Source organism: Oncorhynchus mykiss, chromosome 20 (genome assembly GCF_013265735.2).
Source record: "Oncorhynchus mykiss isolate Arlee chromosome 20, USDA_OmykA_1.1, whole genome shotgun sequence".
NCBI classification, from domain to species: domain Eukaryota; kingdom Metazoa; phylum Chordata; class Actinopteri; order Salmoniformes; family Salmonidae; genus Oncorhynchus; species Oncorhynchus mykiss.
In genome coordinates, this window is record NC_048584.1 from 3,662,658 (window position 1) to 3,682,002 (window position 19,345).

Below are 19,345 nucleotides of genomic sequence, written 5' to 3' on the forward strand. Positions count from 1 at the left end.
AGACGTGACAGTCTGGAGTCAGTCATGGTGGGTCAGTCATGGTGTGGGGTGGCATTTCTTTGAGGGGCCGCACAGCCCACCATGTGCTCGCCAGAGGTAGCCTGACTGCCATTAGGTACCAAGATGAGATCCTCAAACCCTTTGTGAGACCATATGCTGGTGCGGTTGGCCCTGGGTTCCTCCTAATGCAATACAATGCTAGACCTCATGTGGCTGGAGTGTGTCAGCAGCTCCTGCAAGAGGAAGGCATTGATGCTATGGACTGGCCCACCCGTTCCCCAGACCTGAATCCAATTGAGCACATCTGGGACATCTTGTCTCGCTACATCCACTAATGCCACATTGCACCACAGACTGTCCAGGAGTTGGCGGATGCTTTAGTCCAGGTCTGGGAGGAGATCCCTCAGGAGACCATCCGCCACCTCATCAGGAGCATGCCCAGGCGTTGTAGGGAGGTCATACAGGCACGTGGAGGCCACACACACTACTGAGCCTCCTTTTGACTTGTTTAAAGGACATTACATCAAAGTTGGGTCAGCCTGTAGTGTGGTTTTCCACTTTAATTTTGAGTGTGACTCCAAATCCAGACCTCCATGGGTTGATAAATTTGATTTCCATTGATAATTTTTGTGTGATTTTGTTGTCAGCACATTCAACTATGTAAAGAAAAAAGTATATTTAATTCATTCAGATCTAGGATGTGTCCCTTAATTTTTTTTGAGCAGTGTATATTGATGCGCGATATCCGTGCGGCATAGGCAAGATGCAACAGATTGTACAAAATACAGTATACAGTTGAAGTCGGAAGTTTACATACATCTTAGCCAAATACGTTTAAACTCAGATTCACAATTCCTGACTTTTAACTCAGGTCACGTTTTACTGTGGATAAAGATATTTTGTACCCGTTTCCTCCAGCATCTTCACAAGGTCCTTTGCTGTTGTTCTGGGATTGTTTTGCACTTTTCGCACCAAAGTACGTTCATCCCTAGGAGACAGAACGCGTCTCCTTCCTGAGCGGTATGATGGCTGCGTGGTCTCGTGGTGTTTATACATGCGTACTATTGTTTATATAGATGAACGTGATACCTTCAGGCATTTGGAAATTGCTACCAATGATGAACAAGACTTGTGGAGGTCTACAATTGCTTTTCTGAGGTCTTGGCTGATTTATTTTGATTTTCCATGATGTCAAGCAAAGAGGCACAGAGTTTGAAGGTAGGCCTTGAAATACATCCACCAGTACACCTCCAATTTGTCAATTAGCCTATCAGAAGCTTCTAAAGCCATGACATAATTTTCTGGAATTTTCCATGCTGTTTAAAGGCACAGTCAACTTAGTGGATGTAAACTTCTGACCCACTGGAATTGTGATACAGTGAATTATAAATGAAATTATCTGTCTGTAAACAATTGTTGGAAAAATGACGGTGGTTGAAAAATGAGTTTTAATTACTCCAACCTAAGTGTATGTAAACTTCCGACTTCAACTGTAACTGTAAATCATGCAAATATAACTTGTGTGTGTAAGCAGTATATAAGAGAACGAATGGGACTGCCCTGGTGAAGCTCACTTCAGCCTGAACTTTATGCATCTGAGTTTCACTGTGACCTTTTTAGCTTGTTGTTATTAAGGGGCAGTATTTTCATTTTTGGAAAAATAACGTTCCCAAAGTAAACGGGATATTTTGTCAGGACAAGATGCTAGAATATGCATATAATTGATAGAAAACACTCTAAAGTTTCCAAAACTGTAACAATATTGTCTGTGAGTATAACAGAACTGATATTGCAGGCGAAAGCCTGAGAAAAATCCAATCCGGAAGTGCCTCATGTTTTGAAAGCTCTGCGTTCCAATGCGTCCCTATTGAGCAGTGAATGGGTTATCAACCAGATTACTTTTTCTACGTATTCCCCAAGGTGTCTACAGCATTGTGACGTAGTTTTACGCATTTATGTTGAAGAATACCCGTAAGCGGCTACATTGTGTAAGTGGTCACCTGATGGCTCTCAGAGTGAATCTCGCGTAAAATACAGAGGTAGCTATTTTTCCAATCGGTCCTACTGAAAAACCTGTCCCGGTGGATATATAATATGTGGATATATAGGTATAGATATAGATATAGGTGGATATATTATCGAATAGATATTTGAAAAACACCTTGAGGATTGATTATAAACAACGTTTGCCATGTTTCTGTCGATATTATGGAGCTAATTTGGAATATTTTTCCGTTTCCGTGACCGCAATTTCCGGTCGGTTTCTCAGCCAAATGTGAAGAACAAACGGAGCTATTTCGCCTACAAAAATAATATCTTGGGAAAAAAGGAACATTGGCTATCTAACCGGGAGTCTCGTGAGTGAAACATTCGAAGCTCATCAAAGGTAAACTATTTAATTTGATTGCTTTTCTGATTTTCGTGACCAAGTTACCTGCTGCTAGCTGGACATAATGCTATGCTAGGCTATCGATAAACTTACACAAATGCTTGTCTTGCTTTGGCTGTAAACCATATTTTGAAAATCTGAGATGACAGGGTGATTAACAAAAGGCTAAGCTGTGTCTCAATATATTTCACTTGTGATTTTCATGAATAGGAATATTTTCTAGTAATGTTTATGTCCGTTGCATTATGCTAATTAGTGTCAGTCGATGATTACGCTCCCGGACCCGGGATGGGGAGTCACTAGAGGTTAAAGAGTTATTCATTTAAGATTGACTTCGAGTGTCTCGTGTAGAGTTTCCACAAGAATTTGGCGTCACAAACTGCATGACTGATTCTGCCTGTCGAGCTTTCTAGTGAAGGTCTGCAAGAAAAACCAGAAATTTCCGGAATGAAGGGTTTGAAAGTGTCTATGGTTGTATGCATTCATTGTTTACTTACTCATTTGATAGTTTAAGTAATAACTAAATTAATAAAATGTTATGATAATTATCAGAGTGAGTGATAAGAGTAGGGAATGTAGTGGAACATTTGTTTGTCCTTTTCTATAAATTAATTTCTGTGTTCATGCAAGTGACTGATTGAATGTGCCTGAGAGGAATCCTCACTATCAGTATCTGCAATTTGGCAGTACGCCCAGAACCTTGTTTTGAGAATGAAAGGGATATCTCAGTTTCAAGTTCTCAGCTTGGAGAGAAGAAGCTTTGTGGGGTATTGTTGGGTCACATGCATGAACCAAACGTTAACAATTCATTCATTATGAATATTTTAATTCATGCAAATATAACTTGTCTGTGTAAGCAGTATAGTAGAGATAACGGGACTGCCCTGGTGAAGCTCACTTCAGACCGGTGTTGTGACCTTAAAACAATTCCATATAGCTTAGTAGAACACCCCCCCTTTGTGCCCCAATATTTGAAATTTCACCTATTATAAGGTTGTAATTTCATATTCCCAATCAGATTACTATTTAGAAGGGAAGCACAGGTTTTCGGTCACAGCCTAAGAGAGAAAGAGAGAGGGGGGAGGGTATAGAGATTAAGAGAGGCTTGATTGAGTGTGTTGCAGTTGATGATTACTCACTTGCTGATGTACTCCCCGCTCAGCACTTTGCCACAGGCCTTGCACTTGAAGCAGCCAAGGTGCCACTGTCTTTCCAGAGCCAATAGGGCCTGGCCATTCTTAATGTCCCTACCACAGCCTGCACAGTCTGAAACACACAAACACACTTTTAGCATTATCAGAAAGACAGAGCAGACATGGCATACACAAAAGCGCACACACACCTATGATTTATCTTTCAAATTAAACCATTAGGTGGCGATGTGAGCTAATAGAAAACTCCTCATTGTCCAAGGGCACAAAGTGATTTATGTTTTCAATATAACATTCAATACATGAGGCTCCAGGTTTTTTTACCCATAAAATACTGATTATATAAATACATGAAGGTAATTGTAACGATGTCTGCTGACAGTCGTCAAGCAAGTTCAGGGACTGAGTGTTAATAAATAAATGCAACATAATACAAAACATGAAAAAAAAATGACGCCTGGGGAAGGAACCAAAATGTAATCAGGGAAGTGATGGAGTCCAGGTGAGTCTGATGACGCGCAGGGGCGCGTAATGATGGTGACAGGTGTGTGTCCTAATGAGCAGCTTGGTGACCTAGAGGTCGGAGAGGTAGCACACGTGACAGTAATAACAACATAGAAGAAACATCCCTTTTCCAGGACCTTCTCTTTCACAGATAATTAATAAAAATCTAAATAACTTCACAAATCTTTATTGTAAAGGGTTTAAACACTATTCCCATGCTTGTTCAATGAACCATAAACAATTAATGAACATGCACCTGTGGAACGGTCGTTAAGACACTAACAGCTTACAGACGGTAGGCAATTAAGGTCACAGTTATGAAGACTAAGGATACTAAAGAGGCCTTTCCACTGACTCTGAAAAAACACCAAAAGAAAGATGCCCAGGGTCCCTGCTCATCTGCGTGAATGTGCCTTAGGCATGCTGCAAGGAGGCATGAGGACTGCAGATGTGGCCAGGACAAAAAATTGCAATGTCCATACTGTGAGACGCCTAAGACAGCACTACAGGGAGACAGGATGGACAGCTGATCGTCCTCGCAGTGGCAGACCACGTGTAACAACACCTGCACAGGATCGGTACATCCGAACATCACATCTGTGGGGCAGGTACAGGAGGGCAACAACAACTGCCCGTGTTACACCAGGAATGCGCAATCCCTCCATCAGTGGTCAGACTGTCTGCAATAGGCTGAGAGAGGCTGGACTAAGGGTTTGTAGGCCTGTTGTAAGACAGGTCCTCCCCAGACATCACCGGCAACAACGTCACCTATGGGCACAAACCCACAGTCGCTGGACCAGACAGGACTGGCAAAAAGTGCTCTTTGCTGACGAGTCGTGGTTTTGTCTCACCAGGGGTGATGGTCGAATTCGCATTTATCGTTGAAGGAATGAGTGTTACACCGAGGCCTGTACTCTGGAGCAGGATCGATTTGGAGGTGGATGGTCTGGGGTGATGTGTCACATCATCATTGGATGATTGTCAGTGCAGGCAATCTTGTTGTCAGTGCAGGCAATCTCAACGCTGCATGTTACAGGGGAGACATCCTCCTCCCACATGTGGTTCCCTTCCTGGAGGCTCATCCTGACATGCCACCTGCCATACTGCTCGTTCTGTGCATGATTTCCTGCAATACAGGAATGTCAGTGTACTGCCATGGCCAGCGAAGAGCCCGGATCTCAATCCCATTGAGCACGTTTGGGACCTGTTGGATCAGAGGGTGAGGGCTAGGACCATTCCCCCCAGAAATGTCCGGGAACTTGCAGGTGCCTTGGTGGAAGAGTAGAGTAACATCTCACAGCAAGTGGAACATCTGGTGCAATCCATGATTGCACTGCAGTGTTTAATGCAACTGGTGGCCACACAAGATAGACTGTTACTTCTGATTTTGACCCCCCCTCCTTTGTTCAGGGGCACATTATTCAATTTCTGTTAGTCACATGTCTGTGGAACTTGTTCAGTTTATGTCTCAGTTGTTAAATCTCGCTATGTTCATACAAATATTTACACATGTTAAGTTTTGCTGAAAATAAATGCAGTTGACAGTGAGAGGACCTTTCTTTTTGGCTGAGTTTAGAAGCATAAGCATTTCGCTACACTCGCAATAACATCTGATAACCATGTGTGTGTGACCAATAGAATTTGATTTGATCTCTCGTGACCACAAGGGAGAGATGTATATTGTTTTGAAAAGAGATGCTTGTCAGCTAATCTAACAGCTAATTCTTTATGATGGCAGCCATGTTTATATTTGACAAGCAAAAACTCCCTGATCCCAGAATGCCATTCACTATAAAATGCAAATAAATCAAGTCAAAGATGGCTGCACCCATTGCCTGAAAAATCTGAATTTAGTTTGGCCACTTTTCAGCATATTACAAATCTTCAACGTACGTGTTACAGTGTATACAAGAACCGGAGCACATGACTTAATAAGTCATTTACAGTTTTTGGCAAATCACAAAGCAAATAAAATGTTATCACCTCACAGATCATCACCCCAAATACAAGTCTACTTCCTAGCCTTACCGTAGCATGAAAGCTACGAAACAGAACAGGAGTATATTTTTACTGAGATCATGTGACAGATCATGTGGCACTTAGATTGCACACAGGTGGACTTTATTTAACTAACTACGTGACTTCTGAAGGTAATTGGTTGCACCAGATCTTATTTAGGGGCTTCATAGCAAAGGGGTGATTACATTTGCACGCACCACTTTTCTGTTTTTATTTTTTAGAATATTTAACACAATATATTTTTAATTTCATGTCACCAATTTGGACTGAATACTTTTGCAAGGCACTACAGTTTTTGTCGATAGAAATTCACTCGCATTTTTGTCAAATGTGCTTTGCTACAATAATTGCGCCCTCAGGATATGTGGTTTCCAGTTTGCATAAAGTGCAGTTAAGTTCTTTGAGGGCCGTTGTGGTATCGGCTTGAGGGGGAATATACACGGCTGTGACTTTTACCGATGAGAATAGGAATCAGTTAATTTGCCCTGTGGGGTACGAACAAAGGATCCGATTTGGGAAAGTCCTATTCCTGGTTGTAATGCTGGTGAGTTACCGTCGCTCTAATATCCAACAGATCATCCTGGCTGTATGTAGAAACGCCCCAAAAATTCTGTAAGAAATAACACATAAAAAAAAGAAATACTGCAAAGTTTCCTAAGAGCTAGGAGCAAGGCAGCCCTATCTGCCCAGTGCCATTTTCAGCATGATCATTACACAGGTGCACCTAGTGCTGGGGACAATAAAAGGCCACTCTAAAATGTTCAGTTTGTCACACAACACAATGCCACAGATGTCTCAAGTTTCGAGGGAGCATGTAATTGGCATGCTGACTGCAGGAATATCCACCGGAGATGTCGCCAGATAATTGAATGTTGAATGAATTTCTCTACCATATGCCGCCTCAACGTCATTTTAGAGTATTTGGCAGATACGCCATCTGGCCTCCATAACCATAGAGCACGTGTAACCACGCCAGCCAGGACCTCCACATCCGGCTTCTTCACCTAAGACCAGCCACCCAGACATCTGGTGAAACTGTGGGTTCGTACAACCAAATAATTTTTGCACATGCTGTCAGAAACCGTCCCAGGGAAGGTCATCTGCATACTCGTCCTCACCAGCGTCTTGACCTGACTGCAGTTCGGCATCGTAATTGACTTCAGTGGACAAATGTTCACCTTCTATGGCCACTGGCATGCCAGAGAAGTGTGCACTTCAGGGAAGAATCTTGGTTTCTACTGTACCGGCCAGATGGCCAGCATATTTGGGATGCTCTAGATCGCCGTGTACGACAGTGTGTTCCAGTTCCCGCCAATAACCAGCAACTTTGCACAACCATTAGCCTTTATGGGATTGGTGCCACCCCCGCAGGACGGTTGAGTTAATGTAGGCTAATGTGATTAGCATGAGGTTGTAAGTAAAATAAAATCCCAGGACATAGACATATCTGATATGGGCAGAAGCTTAAATTCCTGTTAATCTAACTACACTTTCCAATTTACAGAAGCTATTACAGTGAAAGAATATCATGCTATTGTTTGAGGAGAGTGCACAATTATGAAATTGAAATTGTATTAATAAATCAATTAGGCACATTTAGGCAGTCTCGATACAACATTTTGAACAGATCTGCAATGGTTCATTGGATCAGTCTAAAATGTTGCACATCTAGTGGCCAAAATCAAAATTGCACCTGGGCTGGAAAAATACATGATGGCCTTTCTCTTGCATTTAATAGATGATTGTAATTACAAAAACGTTTATTTTCTTTGTATTATCTTTTACCAGATCTAATGTGTTTTTTTCTCCCACATTAATTTTACATTTCCACAAACTCCAAAGTGTTTCCTTTCAAACGGTAGAAAAAATATGCATATCCTTGCTTCAGGTCCTGAGCAATTATATTTGGGTATGTCATTTTAGTCAAAAATTGAAAAAAAGGGTCTGATACTTAGAGAAGTGGGACAACATTCCACAGGACAGAATCAACTGCCTGATCATCCTATGCGAAGGAGATGTGTCATGCTGCATGAGGCAAATGGTGGCTACACCAGATACTGACTGGTTTTCTAATCCATACCCGTACCTTTTTTTAAGGTATCTGAACCCAACAAATGCATGTCTGTATTCCCAGTCATCTGAAATCCATAGATTAGGGCCAAATGAATTTATTTCGATTGACTGATTTCCTTATATGAACTGTAACTCAGTAAAATCTTTGAAATTGTTGCATGTTGCGTTTATCTTTTTGTTCTGTGTAATTACTAATAATTCCTCTTTATTCTGTACTTTCAGAAACCACACACATAATTACACTGAACATCTTTCTTGCCGAAGATTGTGGCCAGCTTTTGTATGCTAGTAACATACTGTTTGAACCTATATGTAATGGTTGTTCATTTAATTGAAGTAGTAGTAGTGGTTGAAGCAAACTAACTAGTTTTACTAGAAGAAAGAAAAACGTCAAGAAAAGACTGACAACTGTCATTTCATTATAAATATGCATAACCCATATTTCAATATTCATATAGTAATTGAACAACCAAAACTGCACTCCCACCCTCCAAGTAATCCTCCAGCAGCTCTGTCATGAGGTTCTTTTTGTACTTTCAGTAGGTAATCATCCCACCTATGGGGAAATGGAGTGGGGAGAATGAAGAAGTGGGAGGGGGTAGGTGGGTGAGCTATTGTCAATATAATTGCATATTGGAACTTTATGTCCAATTCTAAAATAAAATAAAAAACTAGTTCAGTAATATTTTCAGCTGTAAGATGACTTTGAAGTATGTGGCTATTGAGAAATGAATGCCGATCAGATGGAAAAATATCTTCTTATACCACTTTGTAGTTTTCTCAGCGCATTCCACAAAACTGTTCATCATGTTCACCTTATTCACTACCCCCATTTTGAGGTTACAGTACACAGTCTGCTTTGATCTTTCCCTCTCCCGTCAGGTGGTCGACCTTCCCTGTGGCCGACAGGGTTGCTGTATGGACAATGCAGAGGACATGGACGTCTTGTTTGTCATGCTATTTTACTGTCAGCTGTTGACCGTTCTCATTGAACTCCACTTCCTCATCTTCCTGCTTCCGAAATACTGGCATCCCCTTCATGTTTGACAGGACTGTGCCACAGGCCACTTTGCAGTTGAAGAGCAGATGCTGGAAGAGTGTGGGACTGTACCGATTGTCCACGTACAAAGTGTGTCCGTTCCTAAGAAGTGGAGCCAGCATGGTCAACACCATGGACCCGGACACCCCAAGCCCCTCACAATGTTGGATGTCAGTGATGGACCCTGTGTAGACTATATTGTCCTAGACAAATCCTGTATTCACGTCGCACATAACAAAGAACTTGACCCCAAACCTGTGCATTTTGGAGGGAATGTACTGAGAGAAAGCTAGCCTACGCTTCCATAACATCAGGGACTCGTCAATGCATAGGTTTTTGTATGGCACAAAGACCAGACCAAATGCTGATGTCATGCTGGTAAGAACATTGATTTGTATAAAATTGGTCATTTAGGTTGGCAGTAGCCTTGTTTACGAAATGCAGGCATCACAGCAGAACTAGGAAGGGAAAAGAGAGTGACAAAGAAGGGAGTTGCAAACATAGGATCTGTGCTCCAGTGTTCTCTTATGGTGTTATTTACTATTCAGATGAGAAGGACTGTCACCAGGAAGGTATACATTTCACTAATTGTGGTTGTCACCCATTTAGCGAGCCGCCCCTCACTCTTGGCTCTCTCTTCTCCTGTAGCTCCAAGGCAAATTGATTGGTCTCCTCTAATATGTCTCCCACCAGCTCCTCTGTCAGAAACAGCTTGAAGCACTCTGCCTCAGAGGGAGATGGCAAGGGGCTTTGCACTCCAGACTGATACTCAGCAGGGCCGGAGGGGTGAAATGGCTGGTTGCCTTCCAGCTACCGCAGACCTGCCGTACTTCACCCACTGTTGGTCTGCCTCCATCACCACCATAAATCTCCAGAATGACCGGGGACTTCATCGGTGGGAAAGGGGTTAAAATTATTATTGTCATATAATCTTACTTAATTGACCATGTATAGCAAGTTGAAATTTGGCCTTAGAATCAATGACCAAAAAATATGTATTTTCACGTTTCATTGAGCACCTAAAACGCACCGGATTTTAATGCCTGGAAAATACACATTTTCAAAGTCTGGAAACTACATATTTTTGACGAACGTATAAGGCGTCTTTTCAACATCCATATAAGACAGATTATTTTTCAACATAATTTTCCTTACTTGGGTGGATCCATTGTTGTTCCATTTGTCCAGTGAACTATGGACACCTCTCCCACTCTGTCTGGGCAGGGTGACAGGAAGCGGTCTAGGATAGACTAATGTTCGAGAGGTTATACACTCTTAGATAAAAAAAAGCTACTAAGTAAGGTTCTTTGGCTTGTCTCCTTTATGATGGGTCCTGCCTAGAACCCTCTATAAATGGTTCTACCAAACCCTTTTTTATCATCTAAAGGTTCTTCCTAGAACTCTCTTTGAAGGGTTCTTCTTAGAACCATCTATGAATTATTCCACCAGCCTTATTAACCTTTAAAATGAAACTCTTTATGACATTACATAAATCATATGGACTTTCTTTGAGGGCCTAGTTATAGCCTAACACAGTGGTCGGAAACTCCTGGTTTACAAGTCACATTATGCTGGCTTGCAAAGTGATGTGTAATTCCTATTGGAATCCAGCTAGAGTGAAGATATCCAACAATTGGATTTTAAAAATGTTATTTAGGCTTTATTTAACTAGGAAAGTCTGTTAAGAACAAATTCTTATTTACAATGACGGAAAGGGAGGGTTGATAAATGAGACAATCTAAATCATGTTAACAGAAACAATCATCCCACGAGAAAAAAAAACTCACCACAGCCGGATGAAATTTATGACACCTGTGGTAAGGGATCCTCAAAAATGATTTGGACACCCCTCACTCACCCACACACACACATGCACGTATGGACACACACAGTTGCACGCATGCACGGACACCACACACTTACTGCTGGAGCTGCTGATGTCTTTGGGGGTAGGGGACATAGGGTGGATGCAGTGTTGACAGAGACAGTCTTTCCCATTAAAGGTGACACGATCTCCAGTAGGAAATGGTCGTCTGAGAGTGAGAGAGAGAGAGAGTGAGAGAAGAGATACGTCTACAGTATGTGTATGTGCGTGTCTGTGTCTGTGTGTGTATATGCATGTGCATGTGGTAGCACAATGATCTTACTTGCAGATTGTGCAGACGAAACAGGCCGGATGGTACGTCTTGCCGAGAGCAGTGACCACCTCTCCCTCTACAAAGCTCCCACAGCCATTGCAGCATGTGCCATGGAGCCGCTGGTAGTCCAACGTGCACAGGTAGTCCCCGTTCTTCATGAAGAAACCTCCCTGAGCCAAGTCGCACCCGCACACTGAACACACAAACACAACATGTATTCGCTTAGCATACATGCTAAAATTAGAAAAGTTATCTCAGAATCCATCTTCATCAAAATTTTGCCTTCATTTCTTCACAAAATAAAACATTTAATTTCTTCCCACATAAAATGGTTGTAGGTAGCATTATGCTGCAATTAATTAGTAATCTCAGACAAAAAAAATGTCAAGACTCCAGCCACCCTAGTCATAGACTGTTCTTTCTGCTATCGCACGGCAAGCGGTACTGGAGTGCCAAGTCTATGTCCAAGAGGCTTCTAAACAGCTTCTTCCCCCAAGCCAAAAGACTCATGAACAGCTAATTAAATGACTACCCAGACTATTTGGAATCCCCCTCCCCCTTTCCGCTGCTGCTACTCTCTGTTATTATCTATGCATAGTCACTTTAATAACTCTACCCACATGTACATATTACCTCAATTACCCCGACATCGGTGCCCGGTTTTGAACTGCCATTGTTATTTACTGCTGCTTTTTAACTATTAGTTATTCATATCTCACACTTTTTTGTTGGTATTTTCTCAAAACTGCATTGTTGGTTAAGGGCTTGTAAGTAAGCATTTCACTGTAAGGTTGTATTCGGCACATGAGACAAATAAAATGTGATTTGATTTACACAGTAGCTCCAATTTGAGTAATGGAGGATTCCAGAAGTATGTCAGAATATGGCTGCACGATTTGGACAAAATACAGTTGAAGTCACTGTTGAAGTCACAAGTTTACATACACCTTAGCCAAATACATTTAAACTCAGTTTTTCACAATTCCTGATATTTAATCCGGTTAAAAATTCCCTGTCTTAGGTCAATTAGGATCACCACTTTATTTAAGAATGTGCATGGTCTGAATAATAGTGGAAATAATTATTTATTTCAGTTTTTATTTCTTTCATCACATTCCCAGTGGGGCAGAAGTTTACATACACTCAATTAGTATTTGGTAGCATTTCCTTTAAATTGTTTAACTTGGGTCAAACATTTTAGGTAGCCTTCCACAAGCTACCCACAATAAGTTGGGTGAATTTTGGCCCATGACTCCTGTCGGAACTGGTGTAACTGAGTCAGGTTTGTAGGCCTCCTTGCTCGCACAAGCTTTTTCAGACATTTCTCCAAAAAGTACGATCTTTGTCCCCATGTGCAGTTGCAAACCGTAGTCTGGCTTTTTTATGGCAGTTTTGGAGCAGTGGCTTCTTCCTTGCTGAGCGGCCTTTCAGGTTATGTCGATATAGGACTCGTTTTACTGTGGATATAGATAATTTTGTATCTGTTTCCTCCAGCTTCTTCACAAGGTCTTTTGCTGTTGTTCTGGGATTGATTTGCACTTTTCGCACCAAAGTACGTTCATCTCTAGGAGACAGAACGCGTCTCCTTCCTGAGCGGTCCAATGGTGTTTATACTTGTATACTATTGTTTGTACAGATGAACGTGGTACTTTTAGGCATTTGGAAATTGCTCCCAAGGATGAACCGAACTTGTGGAGGTCTACAATTTTTTCTCTGAGGTCTTGGCTGATTTCTTTTGATTTTTCCATGATGTCAAGCAAAGAGGCACTGAGTTTGAAGGTAGGCCTTAAAATACATCCACAGGTACACCTCCAAATGACTCAATTGATGTCAATTAGCCTATCAGAAGCTTCTAAAGCCATGACATAAATTTCTGGAATTTTCCAAGCTGTTTAAAGGCACAGTCAGCTTAGTGTACTGTATGTAAACGTCTGACCCACTGGAATTGTGATAAAATGAATAAGTGAAGTAATCGGTCTATAAACAATTGTTGGAAAAATTACTTGTGTCATGCACAAAGTAGATGTCCTAACCGACTTGCCAAAACTATAGTTTGTTAACAAGAAATTTGTGGAGTGGTTGAAAAATGAGTTTTAATGACTCCAACCTAAGTGTTTGTAAACTTCCAACTACAGCTGTATACTATACATTTTTGTGCATGTAGATATGTTTGTCCGTGTTCGATAGAGCCATTGGACGTCTTTCAGCGATGTTCCAATCAGCGGATTCATTGCTAAATATACAAGCACACATATTTTCTTCCAGTCTCTGAAAGACTACAACTTGTGTTGGGTGGTGCTTCCTGTTCTAGCCTCCGGCACTCCTCCAAGAGGCACCACTAACAACAACATCCTTTGGGCAAAACTGAAAGAACTGACCAGACGCAATGGCTTCAAGTGATTTCTCTCATCAACACGAATTCGACCAGAGAGTATTTTTGATGTTCTATTATCTACATTGTGACATTCAACCATACATGTTTCAACTGGACATTTTTGGGATAGCTAACGTTAGAAGCTCAGCTACAGCCGATGCCAGCATCAAGAGGGCAGATGACAAATATGGTGCCTAGCTAAGTAAGTTTCCGGCAAGCCACCTAGCTAGCTAACTTTAGTTTATCGACTGAAACCCATATTGTACTCCCAGTTAGCACATTGGTGCTGGGCCGATTCCGGCTGAGAGTCGGGCCATTCGGCTGAGAGTCAGACTCAGCCGATGTCATGTGACCCGAGTCTGTCCCGCCTTCGGCAGGATTACGTATGGCTAGGATGTGACAATTGAGCTCGTGCCGTGATTTTGTTAACAACGTTAAACTTCAATGGTAAATTATATTTCTTATCCAATTTGGACATTAAGTAACTGGATAATTTTTGTAATAATATTCCGTAGAAAAGTATGTTAAAATTATTTTACTTCTGCTTAAGTTACCAGTGTAAAAAGGCAGGTGAAATGTAGCTTAACGTTAATTTATTGGACTGAGTAGGATATCGACACATAAAACGACAACGTTAACATAACGGGACTTCTAACATATTTCAAGGCCCGTTTCAAATCAGCTATCAAATTGTGTTGTCTGTGATGTTATTAACTTACAGAAAATTGCTAAACAACCTCTTCTGATTAATCAAGGTGATTGTTTCCTGAAAATGACACGTTTTTGAATGTTAATGCAGTCACTTCGACACCTAAAAATCTATTCTCTGTCTTTCTAGCCTGCCAGCTAATTCCAGCCCCAGTTCTTCCTCCTGCAGCTATTCAGCCAACAAAGATGATTAAGGTTCCTAAGAATTAATGTAAATGCAAATCGCTGCCCTTTAGTAATTCAGTTCAGCAATATGTGTTTCAGAGCTGCAGCCCTCAAAGTGAGCCAGAAATGACTGAGAAGTATTCAGAGTATAGTGTGACTTCAAACATCTGGCGAAGGAGTACTGCAAACGTGTCAAGATTTCTGACTCTATTTAAAAAGAGCAGTCTACACATAATGTAGAAAATGCTGCTGTTCCTTCGATATTTTATATGTCCAATGAGAGCGCAGAGGAAATGTTGGTCAGGACTTTGAGGAAGAACTGTTTGTGGATGCTTTGATGGACACTGCAGGTGTGGGAGAAGGCGAAGGTCAGGGTGAGTTTGATGAGGCTGAGGAGAACCGTTGATAATGAGAGTGATGTCGAGGAGATGGTTGACAATGAGGTTGAAAGTCAAACGGACCGTTTCAAAGACTACTTGGTGAATTGGGTTCTTGAATATGGAATAACATTAGTTGCGTTAAAAGCCCTGTTTTCGATTCTGAGGTTCCACCATCCAACCTTGATGCAAAGATGCAAGAACCCTCAATACCAACAGAGTTGACAGAGCTGCTGGTGGCACTTTTTAAAACTTTGGTATTCTAGGTTCTCTGACACAATTGACAAGCTTTGGCAGAAACTCCCAAATAGGTATACAAAAGTTATTCTATGCACCTGTGAGCATACATAAGTCACCAACTAGCATGGAAAAGTAAGACATGTCTAAAAAAAATAACCATGACACAAATACACAATCTAGTGGGCTAAATGTGGGACATTCAGAATCAGTGAGGGTCAGCAGTTACAGTCGACACCACAGCTTGCGTTTGGCTGGTCAGCATTATAAATTATGCATATTCATTTTCAATTTACACAGTATGTTTCACCTTGTGGACTTTATATCTGTGGAGAAGAAGGAGACCATCATGGGTCCAAGATGGCATGAGCTACTGGCCCCCTTATACAGTGGGGAGAAGAAGTATTTGATCCACTGCCGATTTTGCAGTTTTTCCTACTTACAAAGCATGTAGAGGTCTGTAATTTTTATCATAGGTGCACTTAAAAAGTGAGAGACGGAATCTAAAATAAAAATCCAGAAAATCACATTGTATGATTTTTAAGTAATTAATTTGCATTTTATTGCACTTTTATTTGCACACACTGCAGCAGGTATTTTGGCCCATTCCTCCATACAGACCTTCTCCAGATCCTTCAGGTTTCGGGGCTGTCGCTGGGCAATATGGACTTTCAGCTCCCTTCAAAGATTTTCTATTGGGTTCAGGTCTGGAGACTGGCTAGGCCACTCCAGGACCTTAAAGATGCTTCTTATGGAGCCACTCCTTAGTTGCCCTGGCTGTGTGTTTCGGGTCATTGTCATGCTCGAAGAGCCAGCCACAGTCCACACAGGTGGACTTAATTTAACTAATGATGTGACTTCTGAAGGTAATTGGTTACACCAGATCTTATTTAGGGCCTTCATAGCAAAGGAGGTGAATATATATGCACGCACCACTTTTCCGTTTACATTTTTTTGAAACAAGTTATTTTTTAAATTTCGGACTATTTTATATATGATCCAAATTAATATCAATTTAAATTACAGGTTGTAATGCAACAAAATAGGAAAAACATAAAGGGGATGAACAATTTTGCAATGCACTGTAAGCAAGTAATTTGTGAAACCATGATGTGATGTATTACAGGATTGGATGTTGCCATTTCAATGTTTTTGAATTCCTTTGTGTATCAGCAAATTTGCTTGAGATAATCTCACTGCAACTGCTCACTGTGTCCATGTTGCATAACATAGGCATTTTCAAAGACCCACCAGTCATGGTTAGCTCCCCGCCCACTCACTCTATCTTTTCAGACTTCCAGGTAGTTTGACATTTCAGGAAAGGTAATTGTTTCCAAATGTTGATCATTTATACACAATTTTCCCACAATGCACCATAATTTACAGTATGCTGCAGTAATATGTTTCAGAGTATTTTACTGTTGATAATACCCAAAATTATCATATGAATTACAGTTTTCCGTTACAGTGTACAATTGGATGCGCTAGTGCCTCTCTGGAAGTTCAGGGTAAATTACTTGTTCACAGAGGAATGCACATATTTTTTGTGTGGAAGGACGACACGTCAGCCATTAGCGGAAATTGCTAATGCAGGTCACACCAACCACTGGTATTATGATAGAGGGATTATGGCAGGCTTCCCAGAGCCCTGGAGGTCGAGGGGCCCAGAAGGACACAAATAGACTTTGCCTCTGTGGATTTAGACAGGCATGCACACGAAACACACACACACACACACAGAGAGAGAGAAAGATTTCTGGAGGTGAAATGCTAGCCATCTTTATATATGCTCCAACAGTACTGTCTAAATTCCTGAATCTGCCCACAAGAATGGGACTTTAAAACCTAAAAGCTAACATATGGAATTGTTTTACGATGGTTATGTCATGGATCATTTAGCTATTTGCTTTTGAATTGTAGGACCCCTTTAGGTATGAAAAAATATAAACAGTTATTTGATAATATGTTGCATTTGATCTTTACTACTATAGCCCATAGAAACACATTCATAAATGGCAAGAAAGTTAAAAATAAATCATAAGGAATGTGGTTTTGAAGTGTCTATATTATATCTGGAGGATATAAGAAAGCTCAGGGAATATTTATGATTTTCTGATGTTTTTTTGGACACATATTTTTTATTTTTGTTGCCACTAAACTACCTCCGTTCATTTGTATGGGTTACCTTCAGACATGTCCCGTGAAATGTAGAGCAAAACGGAGAACACCTGCCGAGTTCGTGAGAGTGTCCTCTTTCCTGAGTGGTGTAATATTAGCCGTTTGGATGCTACTGACGTTTTTTTTTGAGATGACCGGTTTTCGGCATGTATCATGGTATGACAAACACTGCTGTTGCTCGGCACAGGTGCGTCAATAGACTCTTAGGATTTGTTCATGAGGTTGCCATGAAAATGGACAGACAAAGCTTTATGAGCGTAGTCTGGCGTATGCAGTCTTTCCAAAAATCTTTCACAAACGTAAGAAAAAATGTGAACATGAAATGTATTTGGTAGTTTTTCATTCAATATATGAAATTCAACAACACTGAGCTCTTTTTTTGTAAGCAGTAAGGAAGATTTGTAGAGCAAGACAAGGTTTTGTTAGTATAAAGGTGGTTTGAGCAATGTTCTTGGTCTAATACTAATTGTAATTTCTATGGATACCAGAGGAGTGAGTTAGTTGCAGACTAAATACTTCTCTATCACAGGCAAATATCATCTTATTTCTGTCAAGATCCTGTAAAGCAATCACTTCGAAATTTGTGAAGACAGTGGAGTGTGGTTAGCGCTTCATAGGGGGTTTCCATAGGAAGCAGCTCAATTTGATTAAAAAAGAGAGGAGAATGATAGAACATTCTTATTCTTTTGGATGCTGAATATCTGCTTGACTTGTGAGTATATTGAGGTAGTTGTACTTACAAGTTGGGCAGCTAGTTATGGATCTCAGTCTTTGGTAAAGGTGGTTCATATCAAATCAAATGTTATTGGTCACATACACATATTTAGCAGATGTTATTGCTTGTGTTCCTACCTCCACCAGTGCAGTAGTATCTAACAATTCACACACATCTAAAAGTCAAATAATGGAATTAAAAAATATATAAATATATAATTATTAGGACGAGCAATGTCTTAGTGGCATTGTTTGATGCTGCTACTGTGCGCATTGTACAGCTGTTAGCATAAGACAAATTATTATAGTTTATAAGAAGTGAACATTTGATATTGTGTCATACTATTGACTGACAATTGACTAAACTGATGAATTTGTATTACTTTGATTATTATTACTGAAAAAAACATTACATATGTTAGCCTTTCCTTCAATGTCCTCTCTCAGCCCACAATACAAACTAACAAGAAGTCCTCTAGAGTTAACCCTGGCTTGAGGGGCGATAATGTCACTGTGGGATTACAAGTTCTGAATGTTTCGTCTTCAATTTTCAATTTTCTGTGAATAAAAATATATTATAAAGAAAATAGTAAGTGGGATCATTTGGAATGAAAATTCCATAGTTCCCGTTCTGGGTGAGAATAGCACGTGACCTATCTCAAGTAAGGAAATGTATACCCTTTGAGACCAGGTGAAAGGTGCCATGTAAATACAATTCATTACCATTCAATGAATCATTCAAGGGCACACTACTCACTCAAGACAGTAACCACAAAGTGACAAAAATTGCAAGAGTTCCAACCATCCTCCACATCTTACCTTTTCTGAAGACTTCCCTGTGCATTGAACCAAAGGGCATGCACCGCAAATTCCTCAAAGTTGACAAGGAAAAGAGACTGGGAATAATAGTGAGATTTGGGTCCGGGGACAGACGCACATGTGCGCACAGACAAACATGTACGTGCGAGCGCACACACACACAAACACACATATATACATGCTCACCCTTGCAGGTAAAGCACTTGATGTGGAAGTGCTTGGACTGGACCCGCAGCACCTCTCCCTTGCATGGCTCCCCACATTTGTAGCACTGGATGCACAGCTTTTCTGCAGGGTCCTGAACATGGGCCACTGGAGGAGAGAACAGACAGGCATGAGCATGGCCACCTAAAATGTATTTAAATCACTGTGTTCAAAACGGGGTGCGTGTACACACAGCAAACATGCGGGTGTTAAAAGTGTTGTGAGTGTTATATCCGATTATTGATTCTAGTGGGGT

At 40.9% G+C, this 19,345-nt stretch overlaps 1 protein-coding gene across 1 annotated transcript in view; it reads right to left on the reverse strand.

The window, feature by feature from the left end:
* ablim1b (actin binding LIM protein 1b) overlaps positions 1 to 19,345 on the reverse strand; it is a 66,122-nt gene that overhangs the window by 23,566 nt on the left and 23,211 nt on the right. The window contains exons 2-5 of the mRNA XM_036956457.1: positions 19,072 to 19,197; positions 11,323 to 11,506; positions 11,099 to 11,208; positions 3,529 to 3,655 (exon numbers count right to left, since the gene is read on the reverse strand). Coding sequence (XP_036812352.1) covers positions 3,529 to 3,655; positions 11,099 to 11,208; positions 11,323 to 11,506; positions 19,072 to 19,197 — 547 coding nt within the window. The remainder of the gene's footprint in view (positions 1 to 3,528; positions 3,656 to 11,098; positions 11,209 to 11,322; positions 11,507 to 19,071; positions 19,198 to 19,345) is intronic.